Source organism: Barbus barbus (assembly GCF_936440315.1).
Source record: "Barbus barbus genome assembly, chromosome: 8".
NCBI lineage: Eukaryota > Metazoa > Chordata > Actinopteri > Cypriniformes > Cyprinidae > Barbus > Barbus barbus.
In genome coordinates this window covers 4720897-4743132 of record NC_136736.1, presented here as the reverse complement: position 1 = coordinate 4743132, position 22236 = coordinate 4720897, and the positions used below count along the sequence as shown (strand labels likewise).

Here is a 22236-nt window from a genome sequence, read left to right as displayed (position 1 = left end):
ATAGTCAGACGAAATTAAAATGTATTTTATTTCTAACAAATAAAGTCAATCAATGCCTCAGGTGATTTCACAATTAGCTCTCCACAAGGGCAGGTTTAAAATATGGACTGCTTGCTGCACTGGTTCTCACTTCACAGCCGTATTATACAGAAGGTATGTTTCTGAAAACTATTGTTTACGTTAATATTTTAATGCTTAACTGTATCAATGACCTCCTTTAGTCTTAATTTGGAAGCTAAACCTATATGAATTGATCAGAAGTAGTTCTGAAGGTTTTTCAAATTAAAATTCATGTGCTATATCACAGGTATAAATATTATTTGCCGCAAATATCTGCGCAGTGAGTACAAAAGTCCCATTCTTTCATTCTAATATATGTAAATGTGTCATACCTCTCCGCTGGTTTGTTATGACTGTGAACGGCAGAACCACTGAATTTTAGTTCCAATTGTTCTCTGTTGATCAGAGCTTCAGAAGCGCTCAGGTGAGGATGTTGTTCTTCTAGAAGGTTATCAAGTTACACCGAAGGATGAGGAGCGAGACGGTGACTGTGTGGAATATGAGGCAGCCAGTCCTTTTCCCACCTCTGCTGGGGGAAGTGGTACCAAACACGGATAAGCCAGTGCCAACCCCCCAAAAACCAGTGCTGGGTGTACTATGGTAAACCTGTGAAGCTGTATCTACACATGAGGAAGCTGCCCACACTTCCCAGTTCTCAAGGGGATGGGGTGGTCTCTGGACCTTATACAGGGGCAGTAAATGGTTTTGTTAATAGCCAACCTAGGGTGCGTGTGGGAATGTGCAAATTACAATGAGAATTTGGCAACCAGGGAAAGCAAAATGATATAGGGTCAGGGGTGGTTAAGCCAATAGTGGGCAGGCCTGTGATGGCTATTCAGGTCTCCAAAAGTGGAAGCTCCTCGTTTTTACAACTTTCTCAGATCTTATCAGGGAGTGTTAGCCGCTCAGAGGACCAGGGGAAGTTCAGTTTCTTCTCACTGTGTTTAAGGTGCAGGGCAAAGCACTAGACTAATGTTCTTCTCATGCTAATTTAAATTTTACATCAATAGCCAACTGCTTCCTTACTGCATGCTCAACATAGGCTTCATACAATTTAGCCAATAAATCCTATACTATTAGCATCAATGTGGAGGTGGTGATTCTTACAGTGAGTGTGCACATTGTACATCATTGTATTGTATAACTTTTATTTTATTTTGGTTTATAGTTGTGTTGTACCACTATGAAGCATGTCTCTAATAATAAAAAATAAAATCACTGTGCATGGCAGGGGACATTAATTTGATTCTATTCTATTTCTACCACTTTTTCATAGTTTTTATATGTTTCATCACAGGACTATGTAATCTAAATATGTAACTGCAAAACACTTCGAATTTTGATATAAAATTAAACAGAGACACAATGAGTAAACAATACAAGCAAATTTTAAGTTAAATACAAACATACATAAATTTACTAGCACTAGCAGTGATATTAAAAACCATAAAATGTAATAGAGATGGTTAACTAAAAGTTGTTTTGTTTATAAAAAATAAAAAATATATATATTCATACACTAATACATGAATTCTGTAATTTTTATTGGATCAGTGGGGTCCACACAAATTATGTAGTCTAAAGGGACTTTTTTAAAGGGACAAAATACAATAATTTTTTTCCCTTTCATGTCTTCCGACAATTCCCTCTCTTGACCTGATACTTGTTTGCTTTGGTTTCCACGGCTATATGAGCGACTTCTCAATTGTCCAATCACGATCGGCTTTAAAGTCATTCCGACCAATCAGATGGTCTAGTAGGCGGAGCCTTGACGCTTTAGAGGCGGGACTCACCAGGGCCTCCATCACTTCCTGTGCCGCAGCCTGTAAACCTCTACACTTCCTTCTGGAGTGGACCCGGCACTTCATTAAAACATCGCCTTCGAATATATATCGCACTATTTATTTGTTTATCCATCAAGTGTGAATTCAGCGGGTCAGAATGGAGACATCTGGTAACTCGAGTAAGAAGCAGAAACTGAGTAACGCGCCTGAGAGCTGGGTGAGTAACTGTTTTAGGTGGATCTTGAGGGATGTTTTGTATTACTAATGTGGTACAGTTACAGTAACACACCTTGTGTTATGAATATGGTGTTTATGCTTATGCTGAATCCGACACATCTTGTTTTTAACTGATAATATAAGCGAAATCCAGAATAATCATGCTTGTAATAGAGGTCCTTAGTTGTGATAAATGTATGAAAAGATGCGTAGATTGTACAAGTGTCTTAAAACCTAGTGTGCTACCTACCTAGGCAGCAAAAGTACGAGTATGATCACATTTTGGACATTTACTACGAGACTTACATGGCTTCTAAGACATGTACCATGGTATTTTTGGAGTATGTAAATGATCATCGTTTAATACCACGTTCTATATCAGTGGTAGTACAAAAAGTGTTTTTGATTTTTAGGTGTGTGCAATATTTTTGAATATCATCAATAAAAATGACCAGGTTTATTTGGGCATGGTGCCATGATACTGCAATTTATTTATTTATTTGGTATATGTATTATGGCATTAAAAGTATGTGTTTTTTTACATTTATATATGGCTATATAACAAAGTAATTAATTAAAAATAAGACCAAGAGACGTGTCCATTCATATTATACAATGACACAATGAATAAGGATTGCAATACAACAAACAAATTTGAACTGAATATGTAACACTTTTTCACTTATGTCAATCAAACAGGAGGTCTTTGTCAGAGATGAGACGGATGAAATAAATGTGATGTAAATGTGTTTATTGCAATTTGTGCAGGGGATGCAAAGAGCCACCAATGTGACGTATCAAGCCCATCATGTGAGCAGAAACAAGCGTGGCCAGGTAGTCGGCACTAGAGGAGGATTTCGAGGATGCACGGTGTGGCTTACAGGTGCTCTATCAACCCCTCTTCTGTTATTTTGGAAAATGAATAACTTGATGTTTCCATCATGGCTGTATCTAAAATTTTCAGTAAATATCATGACCTGCTTGTTCTGCATCCTCAGGTTTGTCTGGTGCGGGTAAGACGACGGTCAGCATGGCTCTGGAGGAGTATCTGGTGTGTCATGGGATCCCCTGCTACACTCTGGATGGAGATAACATCAGGCAGGGCCTCAATAAGAATCTGGGCTTCAGCCCTGAAGACCGCGAGGAGAACATTCGTCGTATCGCAGAAGTGGTAAAACTGTTTGCTGACGCTGGGCTTGTGTGCATCGCCAGCTTCATTTCCCCATACAGTAGGGTGAGAAACGTGCAGAACTTTTTGTGTGTGTGTATAAGGCTTCTTAATCATGTAAAGCCTGACCTATCAAATGATATCAAGAAAAATATAATGTGATTTATATTTTCTGTTATAGTCAGGCTTTTATGGCTCATATAGTCTGATATATGGAGCTTAAATATTCAGTATGCATGTGACATAACAATAACAATATAAACGTTATTCTCACATTTAGCCTATGAAAATCATTACAGATTTCACAGCTAAAACACCTGAGGGGAGACACACTTGCCTTCGAGATGCATGTATCAACTATGATGCAGTAGGCTTTATAAGGTTAAATGTTTGATCAATTGTTTTTTGTCTGCTGCATGTCCTCAGGATCGTCTGAATGCAAGGAAGATCCACGAAGCTGCTGGCCTTCCATTCTTTGAGGTGTTTGTAGATGCTCCTCTGGATGTGTGTGAGCAGAGAGATGTGAAGGGGCTCTATAAGAGGGCTAGAGCTGGAGAAATCAGAGGTAAGACATTTTACAGACATACTTATTGTACAAAATATGTGTCCACAAATGCTTATTTCCACAATTCCACTCACTCTTTTGATGTAGATACGCTGTTTTATGGTGTTTTAAAAAGTTATTTTGCACATTCCTGTTATATTGCTTTTTATGTCAACAACATACTGACCTGCACATTTATATTTATATTTTTTTATCTCTTATTTTATTTTATTCTCTCTCTTTTTTTTTCTACTTTTCTTTTTCTTAATATTTGTACACTATATAATTGCACTGTCCTTGGAGCGGACCTGACTTACATTTCACTGCTGGTTATACTCTGTATAATTGTGTATGTGACAAATAAAAATCTTGAATCTTGAATGGCTCAAATTTAATCTCTAAATGGTCAGTAGTCAATAGGACAGTCAGTCCTAACCCAAAGTATCAACAAACCCAAAGCATTCTCTTAATTTGTGTGACCTATTTGTGCAGAAATGTGTGAAATGATTAAACGAGACAAGACAAGGGCCTTGGAATATTTTGAGTTACTGAAGATCGTAAAAAAAAAAAAAAGAGTTCTTAGATTTTTGCAAAATGTTTAAAATTGGAGATTGTGGGCTTATTGGTGTAGCATTCCGTCACAATTGTGATATTAGCATTGTGTGAGTAGTTTGAGAGTAAGTTTAAGGTCTTTGAGAGGTCACACAAAACATTTTGAGCAAACCAGTGGTGATTCATCACAGCCCTTTTGGTTTCCTGATTATTTGAAAACAGGTTTCTGGTAGGAGATGACTGTGACTCAGTGACTCTGTGTTTCCTGCTGTTTTTGTTAGATTTAATTTCTTTTGCTGTGGAGCTGCAGAATAAGTGAGGGTAAATCAGGTGAAGAGTGATACAGGAAAGATGCAAATCTGAAAGCTGCTAACATCTTGTGAATAGAATGATTGACGTTCATAGCAGGAAGTGTCTTTTTCTCATGCACATGTTAACTGTTACATGCACAACACATCTGAGCTGCTTTATATGGTGGTAGAAAACAACAAATCATTTCAGCGCTTCTAAGAACTGAACTGTTTCCAGTCCTATTGAATGAAAATTTGTTTTCATGAAGTGCATTCAAAGTATGCATGTTTCTGCTGGTGAATGAATTGGGTTTTTAATATAACGGGTTACTTCTGTTGTCCTCAGGGTTCACTGGAATAGACTCGGAGTATGAGAAGCCAGAAGCCCCTGAACTTGTACTGAAGACAGATTCTTGCAGTGTGAACGAGTGCATCCAGCAGCTTCTGGATCTCCTGCAGGAGAGGGTAAGTTCACTCCTTTCATTCATGTTAAAGGGAATTCAGTGTGAGCCTCAGCTATATGTATCTTCATAGCGTATTTGGAGATCGTGATCTAAATGTCTTGCTTGGCTTGCAAAATAATGCTTATTTCAAATGACCCGTTGCAAGCAGTAGAACAGCACTTGGCACAGAAGTGTTTGTTACATTAATGAATATGTTTACGTGCAAAGAAATATTCTGATATTAATCTGAATGTTACAAATGTACAGTTAGTATGAAGTCACGTAAATGCCACACTCTTGAGTGTCTGTTTCCCATCCCTGGAATATGCCCGGAAATGTGTTGCGTGTATAAACCTTATTCACAAAATCCACTGAAAGGAGATGATTATAACAATAACACTTTTCTTTTTTAAAATGTAATTTATTCCTGTGAAGGCAAATATTCATATTTACACCAGTCCTCTGTGTCACATGATCCTTCAGAAATCATTCGAATATGTTGATTTGGTGCTCAAGAAACATTTCTTATTATTTTCAATATTAAAAACAGTTATTTTTGTAGAAACAGACAGGGATGAATTTTTTCAGGATTCTTTGATGAATAGAGCTATTTTGTAATGTTATAAATGTATTTACTGTTGCTTTTGATCAATTAAATTCTTTCTTGCTGAATAAAAGTATTAGTTTCTTTAAAAAAAAAAATTAAAAATTAAAAATCGTACTGACATTTGAGCTGTAGTTTGTTTAGCAGTGGCAACTCATGGCTAAATGGATGCATTTCTGATGATGACATGACAGCAATTCTATTTTTAAACAATGAATTTTGATGCCTTCATGCATTTAACCATCATATTCAAAATATGGTCTTAAACTGAATTTTATGTATATGTTAACTTACTCATTATCACGTTACTTCATGGAATATTTTTCTATGCACTGTACGTTGACATCCTTATTTAATTAACACAAGGCCACAGTTGTACTTTAACACTGACTCTTATAGAAAAAGTTGCACGTTGGCTTAGCCGTGTCTCTTATCCTTTCTTCATACTTGGATAAAAATGACAGTGATCTCTGTTTGATAATGTCTTTACCGTTTGTAGGACATAGTTCCTGTGGATGCATCCTACGAGGTCAAGGAGCTCTATGTGCATGAGAACAAGCTGGACTTGGCAAAGGCTGATGCAGAGACTCTTCCAGCTGTGGAGATCACCAAGGTATCTTCCCTCCTCATATGCCACTCAAATACAGATTTAAACTCCTGCAAATGGTTTGCAAGCACATTATGACTTAAGGCATAACTTGCGTACATCCTAACAGCTAATGTCTGTTCTGTATTGGTGTGTTAGGTGGATATGCAGTGGGTCCAGGTGCTCGCTGAGGGCTGGGCCACACCTCTGAACGGCTTCATGAGGGAGAGAGAGTACCTACAGTGCCTGCACTTCAACTGTCTGCTTGATGGTAAGCAGATGACCTTATGTGATCTTACCTCTTTGCATGAAAAAGAAATCCATGCCATGCATGACCTGTTTTCTGAATGCACCACTAGATGGCGACGTTGGACAGTGCAATGCACCTTTTTCTGCTGGCCACTGTTACATTCAGGAGTGCATCATCTTTTCCACTTGTTTGGATTTACTGAATCATTTTCTTTTAATTGACGATGATAATTTTTTAGAAGTATTTTGCACATTTATGTTAAACAGAAAACTTAAGCAAATTGATTGCCCACCAACATCAGGTAGAGCATGAAGATACCCAACTCAAGGAGGTGAACAAAAACCTACTTATAATCTACTAATGTTTCAGAACTTCAGGGTAGAATCCCGAGAACAACTCAGAATGGGGGTCCAATTGCAAAAAAGCATTTCATTTCTGTGAGGGAATCTGAAGGCTCAGCAAGTGGATTTTAAATGTTAATTAGTGGTAGAAATAAAAGAGCTATTATAGTTTTAATGGTTTGGGTGATGTTGATCGTATGCTCTCAAGCCAGTTTCAGAAACCCGGTCATCTGAAATAAAAAGTCGGCACCTTTTTGATTACAAGAACGACAAATGTGAGAATGGCTTTTTAAAACCATAATGCGGTCCTCGCATTTATAGAACTGGGTAATTACAGCAATTTCCTACATCAAACTTGAGTTTCCAGAAAGTGTCAATTTAGTTTTACAGCCTCATAACGCTCTGCTGTGTGTTGTCTTGCCTAGTATTCAAATTTGCTTTCAAGGTATGCATTGACACTCTCTCACACACACACACACATACACACACACACTAAGATATAGAGTGGGCCTAGTAGATGTTTGAGTTTAGTTGTGACCGAATACAGCAAAACAAAGCCATTAGGTGTTCATGCATTACATCAACAGCATCATTAGACTTGATTACTGTACAACACCTTGTGTTATTGTTTTAATCCTTACAATATGCCCAGTTGGACTCTTGTTGGACCAGACTGCCATCTTTATGAAGCGGACAGATTTGTGAATGTTGCGGCCTGATACTAGTTTAATTTGGATTGAGCAGAAATGGGATGCTCGCAGGGCTCTTTATTATGGAAAACAGCTGTTTCTGCTATGATGTGTGTGTGTGTGTGTTTCATCCTGAAAATGGATTTTAAAAGCTTCCCGCTCATATTGCTTTAATCAAGGTGTTGGACGTCTTACTTAGAAAACTCACCACTTTCACATTCAAGAGTTCTTTCTCTTATCTCGCCCCATAGGTCATAGGACTCTTCATTTTTAGGCCTTTAAAAGCAGTCGATTTTTCACAGGCTCAGTCTGGTTGATATATGTACCGTGCATCTGACCTCTGTTTATAGGTGGGGTAATTAACCTGTCGGTGCCGGTGGTCCTCCCGGTTTCAAGTGCCGATAAGGAGCGTCTGGATGGCAGCACTGCGTTCGCGCTGGCCTATGGTGGTCGGAGGATCGCGATAATGCGAAACCCAGAGTTCTACGAACATCGCAAAGAAGAGCGTTGTGCCCGGCAGTGGGGCACCACATGCAAGGATCATCCATACATCAAGGTCAGAGGGGGTCAATAAAGACAAAACCTGTATGATTAGAAGATTACTAACAGTTTCCTAACAAAAGTGAAAAAGCAAAAGTTCTGCATGACCTGACACAATCACAGCCATTTAGAACGCATTTGATTGTAATTACTAGATTACTATAATTACTTTTCTCTGAGCAACTCACTTCTTAGAACTCGGAATTATGCGTTTGAATTTCAACACTATGAATTCCAAATGAGTTGGTGTAATTCGAGTAATCAATAGACAAAACCACAATACAGGAAGTTGTGCAAATGCCTTATTAATAAACATAGTGTTTTTGCGGGACATTAGGTGGCTAGCTACATTATACTGCATTGCATGTCTTTTGTTTGTTTTTAAATTGTTCTTGCATAATAAAGACATTTACAGTAGTCAATTATAGGAGTTATTAAATAGAAATTTAACAAAATAACTGCTTAACTACATTGTAATGCTAAAGCCACTGCCATTTTAAGTGTTTCCGCATTTTAAGTGAGTTTACAAGTAATTGTTACAATTTATGCCAGCAAGTAGTTACAAGCATGAGGATTTGAGTGCATTTTACAAATTGGAAATGTACTAAACCTCTGGTGCTGCTTAAAAGTGAATTTTTTTTTTTTTTTTTTTTTTTTTTAACTTGAATGTTTTTTTTAGTGTATGTATGTGTGTATATATATATTATATTTTTTCATTTTTTTCATTTTGCGGGGCTTTTATGGTACTAAATTGTATTCATGGAATAGTTATGATCCATTTGTTACCAGTTAACGGGTAAAAAGTGGTTAAGTGTTAACCACTTTTTGAGCAAGCAAAATTTCAAACTTAAACTGTCATAAATCTTAAAGGGGTTATATGATGCGATTTCTTGTTTTCCTTTTCTTTAGTGTGTAATGTAGCTGTTTGTGCATGTATAAGATCTGCAGAGTTACAAAGCTCAAAGTCTCCCACAAAAGGATTTATTCTATCTAAAAGAGAAAGATGATCCAGACTGGGCTATAACGCCTCATTAAAACACACTCCCACATGTCTACGTCACGATGTGGAAATATTTGGGTAATGCCACCCTAATGTTACATTTACATTTATGCATTTAGCATTATGCATTATGCATCAATTCCGACTTTGCTATGACAATCTGGCGCTTCTGAATCAGCGACTGTAAGTATGTTTTGTTATTAGTTTAAGTATTTGCTATTGACTGTTCAAATACGGAGTTTTGTGCGTAACGCGTCGTGTGTGTGTGTGTGTGTGTGAGGGGAACAGGGTCACATCACTGAAAGACCCTGTCTCCTAGACGGCCATCGGAACAAGACAATAGGAACCAGATGAGTCCTTTGCACAATCTGACTCTGTTTTAGCCTAGATTTAAACTGCTGATTTTGTCTGGCCAGAGGAGAATGACACTATTTCGACAAACTATTTCCCTGTCTAAATACTATAAATACTATAAATCACAATTTGCATTGTTAAAAGTGCTATACAAATAATATTGACTTGACATCACAGCGCAGTGTACAGCCCATCAAAAATCGTCTTAACCGCGGCTTGTGTGCTGCAAATACATACGAGCATCATCACTGTGTCTGTCACGTGACTCTGTTCCCCTTTCGGGCTTGAACTGATGGTAAAACTAACTGAAAACTGAAGCTCGCGATTATGGTAAGGGGCGTTACAGTTCAGACTGTGCTTGCTGGAAGGAGGGGCTTTGGAGAAAACGACGCGTTTGAGAGAGGCAGGCATAGAGGAACTATAATAATGTACAGTATTTGAAAAATAATGTGTTGTTTGAGCATTAAAGCATGTCAACATATTCTGTTACACCAAATACACAAAATAATGATCTTTGAAATAGCATCATATGACCCCTTTAAATTATTTGGAGCAGAGTCAGTTTTTTTTAAGAAGACACTTGGCAGATTATTACTGAAGTGAAAAAGGTTAAAGTGAAACTTTGGTAGAACAATGGTAGAAGTTTAAGTTTATTATTCTGAAAAATGCACATTTTTTTCTTTTTGGAATTTTATTTGAAATGTGTTTTCTTAAACATGTTTTACTCTAAAACTGTGTGAAAATCAAAGCCATAATCTAAACCGGTTGTGTTCCAAAATTGAGGATGATATCTCAAACATGAGATTTTTAATGGGTGCTGTACCAGATGTTTCCATTAGATAAGATTTGCTTCACACTATTTCTAATGAGGTCCTTTTTTTTTTTACTGTGAACAGTACAAGTGTGACACTTTGCAGGACCATTTAACCTTTCTAAATCATGTCCATAATTCTTTTGTGTTCACATAGCAAGTGCCAAAACCTTTTCCAAGTTTCGTACAATTCCGATGAAGTAAAAAAAAAAAAACCCAAACAGCACTAGAGGGTTAATTACGGTAATTCTTATACAACAGTGTGGAGCTGGATTTTGGACTAATGAGATTTTGTTGTGCTAACCACATATATGTAAACCTAACCATAGACTTGATCTTGGTTAGAATAAAACTGTTGATAAAATATTTCTATTAACTTATGTAAGCAGTTGGAAATGATTAACGTCATCTTGTAGCTAATTTTTGTTGTCAGCTCCCTCCCTTTTCTTTCTTTTCTGACTCACAAACCACCTGGAAAGTCCCGATTATATGCATGCCGTGAATGAGAGCACTGTTTAGACTACATACATGTTAATAAGAAAGCAGAATCGCAGTGATTCAGCAGCATGATCCATTAATGCATCACTTTTCACCTGTCTGAGACTGAGCACCTTTATAGGAATAATTTGCTCTTGCTTTGGTTTTGATCTGAAACTCAACCCCGCAGTGTTGCGCTAAAGAAATTACAGCTTAAATCTACTGTTTTCTTAAAGGACACCTAAGAAGGGACATCATGACTGTGAGTTATCCCAGGGAAATTTTATTTGTATCTGTAATTGTGTTTAAAAGAAAAGATTTTCCGCTTATGTCCCATTTTTTGAAGGTAAAGTCATGGATATCTAGCGAGAAACAGCTGACCTGATGCTTTAATAGGTCTTTGTGCGGTCGCATTGCCAAGCTTTCCTTGGACTGCACTCTGACAGAAGACAGAGCCACGATGCCCTCTTAGTCGCTCCATGGAAACAAGGTCTTGCTCTCTCTCTCTCTCTCATCTTTGCTCAGGCTCCGCTTTAGTAATCTCTTTATTCCTCGACCTCCTTCATTTCACACATGTGTTTTAGTTGGATTTCTCGCCCTGCGTTCTATTTAAACAGTGTTTAGTCAAGTGGCGCTCTCCTCCCCTCCTCTCCCCTCACCTTCCTCTTACAAATCTCGTAGAGTAAATACTGAACAATTGTTTCCATCTGTAAGTAGGGATTGTGGGCTTAGGTGGACTTTAATGGCTCCGCTCTGCTCCAGCTCGCACTAATGGGCGCCAACGGAGGGCTTTCGGACTCTGGAATGGCCCTGTCTGTCTGTTTGCCTTTGGTCACAAATAAACCCATCCACAGACCAGAGAAATTGCATGCACATAGGAAAGAAACTAGCAATCGGCTTTCTTTATTTGCAGTATTCGTCGCTCAGTGGCGTTCTCTTGATGAGGTTTAGACTTCTTACAATCCATAAACTTTGAGTCCTTTTGGAGGATGTCAAAAGAAAAAAAAAATTCAGAATATTTATTAAGTTATTATTAAATTCTAAAACGATATAAACCATATAATAAAATAATTTTTTTTATATATATATATATGAGAGAGAGAGTTATTTCAATTTAAAATTGCTGTAAAAAGTTTAGTTTGTATATGAAATTGAAATTGTATATTTAATTGTGCATACTTATTTACATAAATTTTTTACATTTAAATGACTTCTATAATCATTTAAAAAAAAAAAATTTGAAAACACTAATCATTCAATAACAAGCAAATCTCAAAATGAATATGCATTTTTTTTGTGTACTTTATGATCTTGTCATGCCTAAATTGATGTGTAGCATTTTAAACAATTTACTTTATCTCTGGTTTGCATAATTCTTATTATTATAATTCTATATTATTCTAGGCAGAACAGCATAGAATTTAAATATTACTGGCCATCATTTTTATTCATTTATTGTTTGGATAATTAATTCAACCAAAATTGTTTTGCGGAAAATGGCTTACGAATGTTATTTCTAGTTTTTGAGCTTATGAATCTGTAATTTGGTTTTATGAATCTGTATATGTGAAATATTAATATATAAACTGAGAATATATTATGTTCATCTCATTATTTCACTTCATCTGGTGTGTATGTTAAACTCCCTCTGCTGAAGCGTGTCAATCAGCAGGACTGTAAAACTAGCCTCATAATGTGAGGTAAATACACTTTCTCCTGTTTATTTCGGCTGTCAGTCTGACGGCTGAATCCACATTGGGGTTTTGGTGCAGGGGGATGTTAACCAGACTTGAGAGCATTTACCTAATTGCATTATCTGTTTTTTTTTTTCCTCATTGAAAGGGGAATAGTGCTCAACCAGTGCTCCGCTATTTTCTATGACAGCTAATAGAGTTGATTTACTGTATAGGTGCGCTAAGTGCCAACAGATCGCTCATTGAGTTTTTCCATCACCAGGCTCTGCAACATAAATTAAATAAACAGCTGCTACTGTTGCTATACTGCGGCCAGCAAATGACAGCTGCACATGCATTCAGTCTTCAAATGCAAAAGCAATGCCGTGGATGAAGCGTTTTATTAACATTCACCGCTTTTAGGCCTCTCCAAGTTTGCTTAATATGATCACATACTTGCACATAAGGTTCTTGAGCCACCAGTGCTGCTGTCAAGTCAAATCAATAGATGAAAGTCTGTGGGGTTGTGAAATGGTATTCTCCATCCTAGCAGCCCTGAATCTGCCGAGAGCTGTGGTATTCTCACCATGCTGTACTGCTTTTTAACCCTGGCCAAGTTACCGGCTCAGCGAATGCCAGCAAAGACCTCCTGAAGGCGAAATATTAGCAAAAGCAGCCGAGAGTTGTAGCCTGATATGAAAGATCACTATATAGAGGGATTGTAATTCCTGGTTTTAAATGGAACTGAGTAGAAATTTAAGCTAAACATAGAGGGGCCCAAATTTAGGAATGATATCAAGCTTGTAGACTAGAGCTTTCTAACTAGGATTATTAAACTTGTACAGGGAAACAAAACTGTATTTACTATTTAAGTTTCTAGGCTGCTACAGTGAGCACTTTTAAGGAAAAGCTAGTTGGGTTGTACAACTCACAGCAATCATATTTTTTAAATGCATAGTTTTGTTTGATTTTTGTTTGTTTTCAGAACCAACTATGGTTGGCCATTTTAAACATTTGTTGGTTTGTGGCCAGAAGAAGACCGTATACAAGACTTTATTCAATAGTTATGTTAGACCACTTTATTACAATATGTTGAGTGTTTAAGTCAGTATGTTCTTGCATGCATCATTTGGTTTCAGAATCTGAAGGGTTCCTTATGTTCCTCATGCCTCAAAGAAACAGGGCAAATTATGGCAGTTTTTCCAACAGTATTGTACAGATGATCATTGGTGTTTTTCCTGATGGTCTTTCCTGTGGCAGATGGTGATGGAGAGCGGAGATTGGTTGGTTGGTGGTGATCTCCAGGTGCTGGATCGGATCTACTGGAATGATGGGCTGGATAGTTACAGGCTCACACCAACCGAACTTAAGCAGAAGTTTAAAGAGATGAATGCAGGTATGGAGCTACACTCAGGAGTTGCTCCTTTTGACCAAATTTTGACTACTATGTTGTGAGGTAGAAGTAATCTTGCCCTCGAACTGTATCAGGTCACATAGGCATACATTTTGTTCAATGGAATTTAATTGTATTATCATAGACTTGCATTCATCCATATATTGCTGCAATACAATTATATATATGGCAAGTTATGAAACATTAAACACTCTTCTCTCATTTTTAGATGCCGTCTTTGCCTTCCAACTGCGGAACCCGGTACATAATGGCCATGCACTGCTTATGCAGGACACGCAGCGGCGTCTAATTGAACGTGGCTATCGTCGACCTGTGCTTCTGCTTCACCCACTGGGCGGCTGGACCAAAGATGATGACGTGCCGCTGGCCTGGCGCATGAAACAGCATGCGGCCGTCCTGGAGGAGGGACTGCTTGACCCCAACTCCACCATAGTGGCCATTTTTCCTTCACCGATGATGTACGCCGGCCCAACAGAGGTTAGTGTAAAATGAAAAAGGATAGGGAACAGATACCTGAGGCACCCCATTAAAATAACAACTCAAGGTCAGCTGGTCATTATATTTTTTCCATATTCTTGCTTCAAGTGGAGATTTCTTGAACATCTAGTCATCTATTAAAGATATGATGTTCACCATATATAAAAAAATTAAAACTGAAATCCTCCCCAAGACCATTTTTAATGCAGCTGGTTAATGCACCTCATTTTGAAACACCAGATTCAAATTAGCCTTGTAGCTTTTGAGATCTTTCTCAATATGTAATTCTTAAAGTATTCCATACTTGCATACTTTAGGAATTACAAATTGTTTGATATATGCAATATTTTAAAGAAAGAAGCTCTATCAAATGCACTTTGTACTGAGAATGATAATTAAAACGGCATTTGAAGCCAATTAACATTTGTATGGAAAGTTAGTGGTGAGGAAACTTGCACAGGGCACATTCCGCCATGAATCGTCGGTGGTGCACTGGATTTCTGATCTGTTCCACCTAATCTGTGCTTGAGGCTGAAGAACACAGGGACATGCTCTTCTTGTGGGCATCACGCGTCTCTGGACTTTCCAGTAGGAATTGATTTGTGTCTCCAAGAGTGATGTAAACAGAGCCAAATTGTTTAGAAGCCAGTGGCGTCTACAATCCATACGTGTGTGTGTATATATATATATATACACACACACACACACACACAGCAAGCACAAATGGGGAGCTTTCTTCTGACAAAACTTGTTGCTGGTGTAGTGTTCCATGGCTATTTTGAAGTCTCTTGTTCTTTAATCATGTGGCCGGGGACATTAAAAAATTTATTGGGAGCAGACAGAGTCTTAAGACTAAAGCAGCCCACAGGAAGCACTCGTTTGCCTCATTGACTTATGAGGAGGAAGTAGGGGACATGCTGACTCCACAGAAAAGAATCAGCTTAGGTGACGTCGGCCAATTCTAATCATACGTCCATAATAAGAGATTTTTTCATTTATCTTGAAATTATACGTTTTGACTTTTTTTTTTTTAATTGTTGCTATCTCTGTGCCATTAAACAAAATTTCACATTTGCATTTGGTTTACATTATCATTGTTCTGCCGGTTTTAAGCGTAAAAAGCGTTAATCAGAAAATCAAATCTGTCACCCTCTATCTATTCACCCTCATCCTGCTCCAACCTTTCTTTCATTTGTGAATAACATAAGAAAAGAAGAAATTTCAGCACAGATTGTCCCAGATGTTTTTTTTCTGTGTCTCTCTGTTTGACTTTTACGTCTTCTAAAATCACATAGCCGTTTTGTCTCAAAAACCAAAATTGAAGTTAGACACTTAAAATCTTCCTGTTGTGGGTGGTCTCAAATCTTATTTGCATGCATTTGGTTGCGAGAACATTTTGTTATGCCATATTCAAATAAACACAAATGTGAATGACATTTGAGAGCTATAACAGAGGGAAAGATTTTAAGCAAATAATCGTTTAAATTTTGCCTTTTTCTCGCACAATGCTAACACTTAGATTAGTTTTAAAGTAAAAATAAAATACATTTGAACTGCTTCCAACAGGTGCAGTGGCACTGTAGGGCCCGGATGGTGGCTGGGGCCAACTTTTACATAGTGGGCCGTGACCCCGCAGGAATGCCTCACCCAGACACAGGTAAAGACCTCTACGAGCCCTCCCACGGAGCTAAAGTTCTCACCATGGCCCCTGGACTCATATCCCTGGAAATCGTGCCTTTCAAAGTGGCAGCCTACAATAAAGCCAAGAAGGCCATGGATTTTTATGACCCCAAAAAGTAAGTTTGTCTTTTTCCCCCTTTAAATTTGCCTTCCTTTCTATTAAAACAAACTAACTATACAAATTGAATAAGACAAGTATCTTTAAGCAACTAATGTCATCAAATTCGAGACTTGGGCATATTGACAGTTGTGGTAAATTGAAACCACTGAGGGCATGAATTTACTTCATAAACATTTATCTTCTATACATGTTCAAACAATCTATCACTGTACAAACTTCCCTCCATGTCAGGCTTCCTCGATTCCTTGCTGCATTGCCAAGAATAACAGGAAATGTTTTGTTGTTGTGTGCTTTCACCAAATTCTACGGCTTTGCTCCATTCTTTGAAGTCATTTAGAAGTGGAGATCTGCCATTATTCCTCTGGCGCTGTGCAAATGCTGCGGAAGATGACTAACGAAAATCATGCGTTTTCGCTGCGTCTCCTCTTGCAATTAATAGCGCCCACTGCTATCGAGTTAACAGGCTTTTCAGTCAACCCTGATGAAGACCATGTAGCATGTCAACATGCAGCAAAATTGACTTGAAGAAAGACAGCAGACTTTTAATGTTGCATGATCTTTATGCAAATGAACATCCCACACAGAGTTTAAAGGAATGACTTAACAAAAAAAAATGTATTCATTACTCCCCCTCAGGTCGTTCCAAAACAATATATGGCTGTTTTTTACTGTAGAAGAACAACAACAACAAAGACCGATCTTCAAATAGATCTTTCATCTGTCAAGATTCAAAGAGGACCAGAAAAAAACCTATGAAAATAATCTATACAAATCATTTAAGTGCATTAAGGTCACTCAGTGTTCAAGTATAAAAGAAAATAAACATTTGAAGTAGTCAATAAAGAGCAGCTTGGACATTCTGTGAAACATCTCCTTTTGTCTTCCATGCAAGAAAAAAGTCATACGAGACCATTTTTGGAATTAGTGTTCCTCTACCTATGTTTTAAGTGGTGCAATTTTATTGAGATCATTGCTTACCTTGATATGTGAAGTTGAGCCGCATGTGACAGTGGGGCTGTAGGTTACTGGCATCGCTTCCCTCTTCCATCCCAGCAAGACCCCCGAAAAATTGGTTGGGGGGCAGGGTTGGGTGGCAGACTCGCACTCTGTCTGACTTTCAAAGGGCCCCGCTTGGCGCCTTGGTAAATTTATGGCGTTCCGTCTGCTCCTTGAGCAGGGTGTTGGGCCTGGCAAAATTCGAGACTAATATGGATGCTGAGCCTAATTGCCAGCCATCCCCCTTAAAGTCCTCTTCTAAAATGCCTCAAATCAGTTCAAGCTGTTTCTCATTTAAATGCATATTAACTGTTCTCTATGGAGTTGGAGTTTATGTGTTCCACCCCTTCAGCCCATTGAAGTGACTACCAGGTGAAACGGTGATAATATTCCATAAACTATCATTTGGGGCTCCATCCAATAGTAGGATGCATCATATTTGCCTGTTACTACTGGATGATTGCTAAGGTGTTCTGAATGCATGTTAGGGCATTGATAGGGTGTTTTAGGTGGTTACTAGGGTGCTACCATGTAGTTTTGTATTCTGAATTCTGTTGGTGTTGCTAGGGTGTTCTGGGTGGTTATATATACACACCTACTAGGGATGTAATGGTTCACAAAATTCACGGTTCGGTTCGATAAGTCACAGTGGTGTCACGGTTCGGTACGTATTCGATACGCGGGGCAGGGTAATTGGTTTCGTCGCAATGTTGGAAATATTTCTGTTTTAAACCATGAAGGTGAGCCAATGTTATCACACAAGCATGCGTTCGCCCACGTGCAAACTTTGCGCAATATTTATGCTGGTGAACATCTTAATCTCAGTCAATTCACTATAAGCAGAAAGTGAAAGTAAAGTTCATTCTCTCAGACAACGAGAAACGAATCTACTTCAATATGCTGATAACGATATAGGCTATAGCTGTTTTCATTTATTCCCTTAATATGTCTCTTGTGGCCCATACATAGGGAAAAAACTGAGAAGAAACATTTTGTTAAACAGGTTGTTTTTGAAAGTCGGTGCTTTTTATTTCATTGATTTTTTTTTTTTGATGACTGCAGTGTTAATACTTTTAATTATAGGACTATAATTAATTGTATAGCCTAATAGACCTGTTTTAAAAGAACATTTTAATTGAGGAGTAAATAGCCTAATCTTATATTCGCAGCACGTCAGTTATGTGGTAATTATTGCAGGGCAAATTAATTGTATTTTTAATTTAATAATAAAAGTAACTTCATAATAATATTAATAAAAATAAGAATGAACAATATTGCCAGTAATTGATTTTTTTTGACAATATCTCTGGCTATCGTCGATGCAAGGAGAGGTTATCATGGGGCAGACAGCACGTTGCTTGTTACGTCGTTTGGGCTGCCTTGATGAGCACAGTGGCACTGAGAACATTATATTTCACACACTTTAAGCTCTTTTATTTTTCAAAAGTAATAGGATTAGTCCAACGAATTGTTCGGTTTGTAATGCGTACCGAACCGAAAGACTTGTACCGTACGGGTCAATACGAATACGCGTATCGTTACACCCCTAATACCTACTGTACAGTACTTTTCAGAAGGTGGCACATTTTTTTTTTTTTTTTTTTTTACTGTTTTTGAAAAAATGTCTAAAGGCTACATTTATTTAATCAAAATACAGTAAAAGCTGTAATACTGTGAAATAATATTACAATTTAAATTAATTGTTTTCTTTATGAATATATTTTAATGTAATTTATTCATGTGATGTCAAAGCTGAATTTTAAGCATCATTACTCTAGTCTTCAGTGTCACATGATCCTTCAGAAATCGTTCTAATATACTGCTGAAGTAACATTTCATATATTTATCGATGTTGAAAACAGTTTTGCTACTTAATATTTTTTGGAAACAGTCAGGACATTTTTTCAGGATTCCTTGATAAATAGAAAGTTCAAAAGAACTGGATTTATTTGAAATAGGAACTGTTTTAACATTATAATTGTCACTTTTTTCACTTTCAGCATTCTTGCTGAATTGAAGTATTAATTTTTTGGGGAAAAAAGAACGTACTGACCCCAAACGTTTTAACGGTAGAAGTGTATTTTTTTTATCCTGTACTGTAAGCGTATATAAAACAAAATGAATCCTATTAAATACTCTATCAGTACCATAAAAATGACTTGACTCTGACTTAAAATACTTGGGTTTGTTCAAATACTTTCCACATTATAAGCGCATGTAAAACTGCTTGTCTAGACTGAAAAGCTGCTGTGAGTGAATGTGGTTACGATAGGGAAAGCGCAGTGCAACCGTGTACGTTTATAAATTAATTGCGCTGTATGAATTTGTTTTCGTAAGGTCTGCGTCTTAATTGAAGAACAACTAATCCGTAACAAATAAACCCTATCTGTAGGAGTCGTTGAAGATTGTGTTTAGACTAGTGTTCGAGTTTTATACATGCAGTTGGAGACTAATTAGCTCTATTTATCAGACTTTTTGCATTTGTTTATTTTCAAAGCATTTGTTTAAATGGAAATGTGTAGCCGAGAGTTTGGATTTAATGACGTGGGTCTGAAGTTTAGATTTCTGTTTCTTGCTAATTTATTTTTTGACTAGAAGTAAAGTCAGCCTGTTTACCTCCTCGTCTTTGCACCGTTGAAAGGAATTATGTGGCTTGAAGAGCCACTTGAGAGAACATTTTATCATAGAGCTCTTTTCAGAGAATAATGCATCGTTCCCTCCAGAGCGAAACGTCCCGAACAATGGAGCAGTGTACAACACCTAGTAATTATCTCTGACGCAAACCCCGAGATTATGTTTCATTTTCATTTTCTTATCACATTGGGTACCACTCTGTCCCTTTACCGTGCACATCTTAACATTCCCTCTGCCGTCTCGTTTTACCCAGACCCCAGGACTATGACTTCATCTCAGGAACCCGCATGCGGAGGATGGCTCGCGAGGGCCAGAACCCTCCGGAAGGCTTCATGGCACCCAAAGCCTGGAATGTTCTCAAGGAATACTACCAGTCTTTAGAGAAGGCCTAAGCCGGTTTCCAGGTGCGGAGAGAGTGAGGCGGAAGCAATTCTGTTACAGTCAAAGAAGGGAAAGGAGGTGATCTTGGTTTGTAAAAAAACAAAACACACACAATGATTGAACACTGGGACCACCCAAAGGACTTCTTGCACTGTTTTGGATGTTGTTCCTCATTAAATCACTGCGTTTTTATATGTTCGGTTTAAAAAAAGAAAGTGAGTTAACTTGTGAAAGGTGCATTTTAAGTATTCAATACTGTAAAGATAGAAAACTAAAATGTTTTATTAGTAAATTGTCATCTCTATTCTTGTACACTCCATAATCGCTGTTACAATTGGATGAAAGATGCCCTAATATTGCCCTACTTGCCTTAAAGAGCTTTTATTGAAGCGGTTACATTTACAGCATTGTTCTGGCTTCAATGCATGTTGAGCTCTATTGACAGCATTTGGCATATTGTCAAAAGAAGTACAACAGAAAATACATGTTGACTTTTTAAACCGCAAAAAGTCGGTAACATCAGTAAAGCTAATACGTTTTGCACAATGCGTGCAATAATAAAGGACTTTTTGCATAGAGAAATATCAAAACAAAAGACCTAGAACAGTAGACCCATTGCACTAAACAATGTGTTTTTTTTAGTTTTTTTTGTCTTACCATAAAATCATTTCAACCTGCCACAAATGCTGTTGATAGAGCTTAATGTACTGAGCAGTGAACAATTCTTGGAGCCAAAATGTGTGCCTGGATGCGACCACATACAGTTTGTGACGGTTGATATCATTAGAAAAAACCCTGTTGTTTTATTCAACGATTATTCAACTAGGTGTGGTGACAACAGTATATCCTTTGTGTTAGTTTTGGCAGCATTTTATTCTAAAATCTGGACAACTGTTTAAGGAACTTGCTTGCAAAGCAGCAAAACAATTAAAATCTGTGAGGTTTGTTCTTGAAGTTACTGGCATAACTTTAATAGCATCTGTCTAGTCTGTAACATTTCTAACCATAGTGTTTTGATATTCCTTTGTTTGAAACTAGTGTTTTGTTGAACAAAATAATTTAGCTTTGTCTTTAGGTACATTTTTTGAAGTATTTTTTTTTATGACTTTTTGTGTCATATTAGAATAGAAAAACTGTCATGTAGACGTTCTTCAGTTTACAACTCATAGTTGTCCTGTTTATTTTTAACAGCATTGTCCTTACCTCAGTGTCTTTAATAAACCATTCCACCAAAATAAAATCACAAATATCAGCTTCATTGATATTTAAAAGTCTGCGCTCGTCGAAAAATATGAGAAGACGGGAAAATCACTGATCACAACGTACATTTCCCCAGTTCCCGTAGTTAAACAGTGCCGTGTGCAACTGCTGTACAAGGTCAACGAAATATATCAGAGATATATACATACAGAGAGCCAGCTGGCCTCCAGATGCAGTCGCGCCCCTGTGAAAGTGGGACACCTAGGGTTAATTCAGACTCTTTCAGGATTACCCTGCCCTCTCCTTTGATTCCAGCTTGGAGATGAAACGTCCAAATGTGCCAGCCGTCATGTTTTTCTCCATACGTCCTCCTCTGCCAGATCTTGTTCAATCTATGATCCGCATCAGGTGGGGCCTTCAACATGGGTGAATAGCACTTCAATCTGAACGTGACGTGAACGTTTGCCTGGGTATAAAGTTACGTTTTCCCTCTTCATCTGTTTACCTATATTCCTATAGTATCACTTGAATTATTTCGATTGAGACACAAGAAGAGCCTTATATCTTTATTAAATGTGCCAGAACAATTTCGATTCAAAGGGTGCCCAACTTTCAGTCAATCACGTAACTGTGTATGTGTATGATAAATGATGCTTGTAAATGTTTCTGCCAACTGTTTTTTTTCCTTCAGCAGTGTCTTTTAACACAGGCTTTATTAATACTGACAGACAGGGAAGCGGCTTTTGGTAGCACCTGGTTCTTGTCTGCAGTAAGAGCCTTGGCCCGTTTGACCTTCCCTCCAGTGCTGAAAATGCAAACCACCATAAAGGTAAATACATCAAATCATGAGGAAATCATTACAATATCCTTAACATATAAAGACGGGTTAGTGAAGTTGTTTTGAAAGGTGATGGGGAAAGAATTATTGCTGTACAAATATTTGTTGTTGTT

The 22236-nt window shown here is 37.7% G+C and overlaps 1 protein-coding gene across 1 annotated transcript; it reads left to right on the top strand.

Annotated features, from left to right (window-relative positions):
* Positions 1-1866: 1866 nt before the first annotated feature.
* On the top strand, positions 1867-21316 carry LOC306873709 (bifunctional 3'-phosphoadenosine 5'-phosphosulfate synthase 1-like). The gene is made up of 12 exons (XM_079423186.1): positions 1867-2061; positions 2829-2943; positions 3059-3294; positions 3655-3793; positions 4961-5079; positions 6161-6274; positions 6407-6518; positions 7878-8083; positions 13643-13778; positions 14005-14273; positions 15840-16069; positions 19958-21316. The coding sequence occupies exons 1-12, from the start codon at positions 2002-2004 to the stop codon at positions 20094-20096; spliced, it is 1875 nt and encodes a 624-aa protein (XP_079279312.1). The 5' UTR covers positions 1867-2001; the 3' UTR covers positions 20097-21316.
* Positions 21317-22236: the final 920 nt, after the last annotated feature.

Excerpts from the sequence above, each read along its gene's own strand:
- LOC306873709 (XM_079423186.1), top strand. The coding sequence starts at position 2,002 with ATGGAGACATCTGGTAACTCGAGTAAGAAGCAGAAACTGAGTAACGCG. Across the intron at positions 3,794-4,960 it reads TAGAGCTGGAGAAATCAGAG|GGTTCACTGGAATAGACTCG; the intron begins GTAAGACATTTT and ends TGTTGTCCTCAG. Across the intron at positions 8,084-13,642 it reads AGGATCATCCATACATCAAG|ATGGTGATGGAGAGCGGAGA; the intron begins GTCAGAGGGGGT and ends TTCCTGTGGCAG.